General features: G+C 40.3%; 1 protein-coding gene across 1 annotated transcript; it reads left to right on the top strand.

Moving 5' to 3' along the window:
* The first annotated feature begins 752 nt into the window (after positions 1-752).
* Positions 753-3,365, top strand: LOC149241944 (uncharacterized). Its single transcript, XM_089374088.1, has one exon. It carries the CDS (start codon positions 1,467-1,469, stop codon positions 2,907-2,909), a length of 1,443 nt encoding a protein of 480 aa, XP_089230214.1. The 5' UTR covers positions 753-1,466; the 3' UTR covers positions 2,910-3,365.
* The last annotated feature ends 277 nt before the right edge of the window (positions 3,366-3,642 follow it).

The following is a 3,642-nucleotide window of genomic DNA, read 5'->3' on the forward strand; positions in this document are numbered from 1 at the left end:
TAAAACTAAATGTTAAATTCTAATGTTATATTATACAATATGAAGATTAAATGTATCATTAATATCATTAATATTTTTTCAAAATCTATCCTAATATTTATTAACAATGTTTTGTTTATATGATATTTTTAATTAATATTAGTTTATTTATAAAATAGTATTACACACCAGCATTAAAGTTGTAAAAAACACTCAAGAGTATCTTTGTAAAAGAGAAGAGTATATCTCATTGCCGGTCAGATTTTGATAAAATTAGTAGGGATTTTTGTAAATCGAAGTTATGAGTGTCAAACTCATTGCCGCCTAAGATTTTGATAAAATTCGTAGGGGTTTTTGTAAATCGAAGTTACAAGTGTCAAACTTCAAGATTTTGGGTGCTCCAAAGGTTGACACACAAGAGTATCTCATGCAGTTGTCTCACTAGACTGTTTTTTTCCCTTAAAATCATGACAATTTTGATAAAACTTCAAGATTTTGGATGCCCCAAATTTTTTTATGATGGTGAATCCATTTTCACCATCATAAGCATCAAAAGATTTATTAAATTCCTTTTTACCGAACTCAGACCACTGTTAATCATGAAGACAAATCCACTTCAGACCACTGTTAATCATGAAGACAAATCCACTTTTGTAAAAATTCAGACCATCAGACCACTTTTAACCGTCTACACCATTCCTCCGCCTCCCATAGGTCATTCCATTCTCTTTCTATTTATATAAATGCTACGACGCCTCTCTCGTCGGTCCTTCCATTCTCTTTCTACATTGCGGCCTTTAACGCTGGCGTGGCGAGGTGGGTAAAATTAAATTCATGTGACTGCTGTCTGTTTTCCATGCTCATTCATTCCAGCTCAATCCTTCCATGCTGCTTTTAACGCTGGTGTGGCCAGGTAGGTAAATTTAAATTCAAGTCACTGCCATCTGTTTTCCATGCTCATTAATTTCAACCCACATTTTATAAAATCTAGGGTGAAACGCCGCACGGCTCAAATCTCGATATTGGAAAGAGAAACGCACCCGCTTTTGACGCAGGTTGCGGCGATAGTGGCTGATGTAGGTAACTTCAAGAGACCCACTGTCGTGCCTCTTAAACCTCCTCAAAACCTGCGGCAGCACAACACAATAAACTTATGCTCTTCCCTTTCAGCACAACACAATAAACATCTTATGCTCTTCCCTTTCTCAGAAGCCGAAAACCCTCGCATGCCGTTTCCGTTCTTCCTGAAGCATCTTTAAAACCCGACTAGCTTCTCTTTTTCAATTTGATTCACAGACCAGAAAATCCCTTTACCCATTCCCAGCATAAAAGAACAAAAGATCCTCATACCCATTTCAATCATAACAGATCAAGAAAAGCCCTTATTCGCAGCATAGCAGAGCAAAAACCCCTTGCTGTCTATTTTCTTGAGCAGAAGTGAACCTCGTTTCCCTCTTCTTTTCCCTTGAGCGATAATCGCCAGAGCCATGTTATCCACTGATTATACAACAGAGGAAACGGAATACTACTCCTCATCCTCCCCCTCGGAGGACAGCGGAGATCCATTTCGCCAGCATTTAAATTCTGATCCATTTCGCCACCAGTTAAATTCTATTCCATCATCCGAGTTAAATTCTATTCCATCATCTGATTCGGATGATGACTCAGGCGATGAGTCTGATTCGCCAGCTCCATCGCCCAAAATACAGAAGATTAAACAACAGCAGCAGATGCAGCGATCTCTGCCCCCATCCTCTTTCAATAATGGAAGTGCTTTCGGGGATGAGGAAACCGCAGACGGTAGGAGAAAACGTCCCAGAGCGCAGGGGAATGGAGTCCCCGAGCCTCCGACGAAGAAGAAAATGACAGTGAAACATCGCGAAGAAATCGCCGTCAAAGGACAGAACAAAGCTCAGAAACAAAAAGTCACAGGAGATGCGAGCACTTCTAAAGAGGAGGAGGAAGCGCGGAAGCAAATTGGTGTAGAAACTGCAGGTGCTTCCAAAGCGAAGAAGGAAGTGCAGAAACAAAGTTTCGCAGAAATTGCAAGCGGTTCCAAGGAGGAGAAGAAAAAGAAACAGAAGCAAACTGTAGCAGAAAATGGGAACACTTCCAAAGAAACGAAGAAAGTGCAAAAGCAAAATGTGGTAGAAAGTGTGAGCCCGCCATCTTCGCCACAGCATTCTTCTAAGAAGTCCTCTCAGCTCTGGAGTCCTGCAGATGAACTCGCTTTCTTCCATGGGGTTCTGTCTTATTCTAAACGAGGTAACGGCCTGCCTTCCATCATGGCTCCTGTGTATGACTATGTTAGGCCTATGTTTAGCACACAGTATAACAATTCTCAATTATATAATAAATTTAGGTGGGGGAGGAACAAGTTTCATTCAATCACGGCCAAGATTGAGGCCAATTACTACAGTTTCAAGAAAAATAAATACGAATTTGATAATTCGCATCAGGCTGCTTTGTATGAGGTTTGGGCGAAATTGTGGGGTAAAGAGGATAACGGTGGTGATGAGCATGGTAACCATGTGGAACAGGAACAGGCAGTCAGTGCATCTGGGAATTGTAAGGGAAAGAAGAAGCAGCATGCGGACGCAGAGGAGGTCAATGCATCTGTCGGTTCCAAGGGGAAGAAGAAGAAGGACGTTGAGGCAGAGGAAGAAGATACACATAAAATCAGCGGCGAAGAGGACCAAAGGCAAAAAGAAGAGGATGAAGAAGATGTGCCTACAAGTAAGAAGACCTTGTCTCATGCCTTGTCCAAGCTCAAAGGAGGGGATATGACAATAACTCGAAAAATGTATAATCAGTTCTGTGAGGAAAGGGATGCTTCTCTCAAGGAACTGAAGAGTGTTGTTCAGAAGATCTTCGAGGATTCCCACTCAGAGGTAAAGACTATGTTGGAGGGCCGTCTTCATCAACAATAAGTATAATCTTCATGTATCCAGCGATGGGATGCTTTTTGGTGAACACTTAGTAAAGCCAACACTGAAGCATTGAAGTAAATGTGGCACCAGCAAGACGTTTGGACATAGAAGCTTACTTAGAAAGACTTAATCTCTTGCAAAAAGAGTCACATGCATATGGAAGACCTTGGAGCAACCACAGGTAATGACAATTTTTGAAAATGTCTACTGCTATGGTCCATAATTGGAGCGTGATTGCACAAGAGTTTCGAAGTGCTTGTTAGCGATTTCAGATATTAGAAGATGCCTCATCATAAGATATTGGCTGAGCACACACGCAAGTTTTCTCAAAATTTCTTGAAACTTATTGTAGTGTATTATTTTTGTTTAAAGGAATATCTTTTAACTTTTTCACTGCTAAATACCTGCTGTCAGATTCTGTTGCTTATTACAATATGGATGATCTGTTTATAGCAATGCCTATTGTGGATAACTATTTTATTATATTTATTACTCGGACTTAACATTGAGGAGGATCCTGTAAAATGATCTTCAGGAAACTGCATCCCTTGGAAGTCCTAACTTCCTAATAAATGGGACCAATGAGGTGTTATTCCTAATTTTCTATACTCAACAGAGTTCGTTGTTGTTGGTGTAAAAGGCTGCAGCAAGTTATGGGCTTATTTAGCTACTGTTATGTCTGAGTGAGTCCCATTTAGGCTGAATGTTAGATGAAGTTATTTTCATGGTCTAC

Source organism: Pinus tabuliformis, chromosome 8, assembly GCF_031772625.1.
Source record: "Pinus tabuliformis cultivar Carrire ecotype Pingquan chromosome 8, CPIR1, whole genome shotgun sequence".
NCBI lineage: Eukaryota > Viridiplantae > Streptophyta > Pinopsida > Pinales > Pinaceae > Pinus > Pinus tabuliformis.

Coding starts and splice junctions, on each gene's coding strand:
- LOC149241944 (XM_089374088.1), top strand. CDS start 1,467: ATGTTATCCACTGATTATACAACAGAGGAAACGGAATACTACTCCTCA.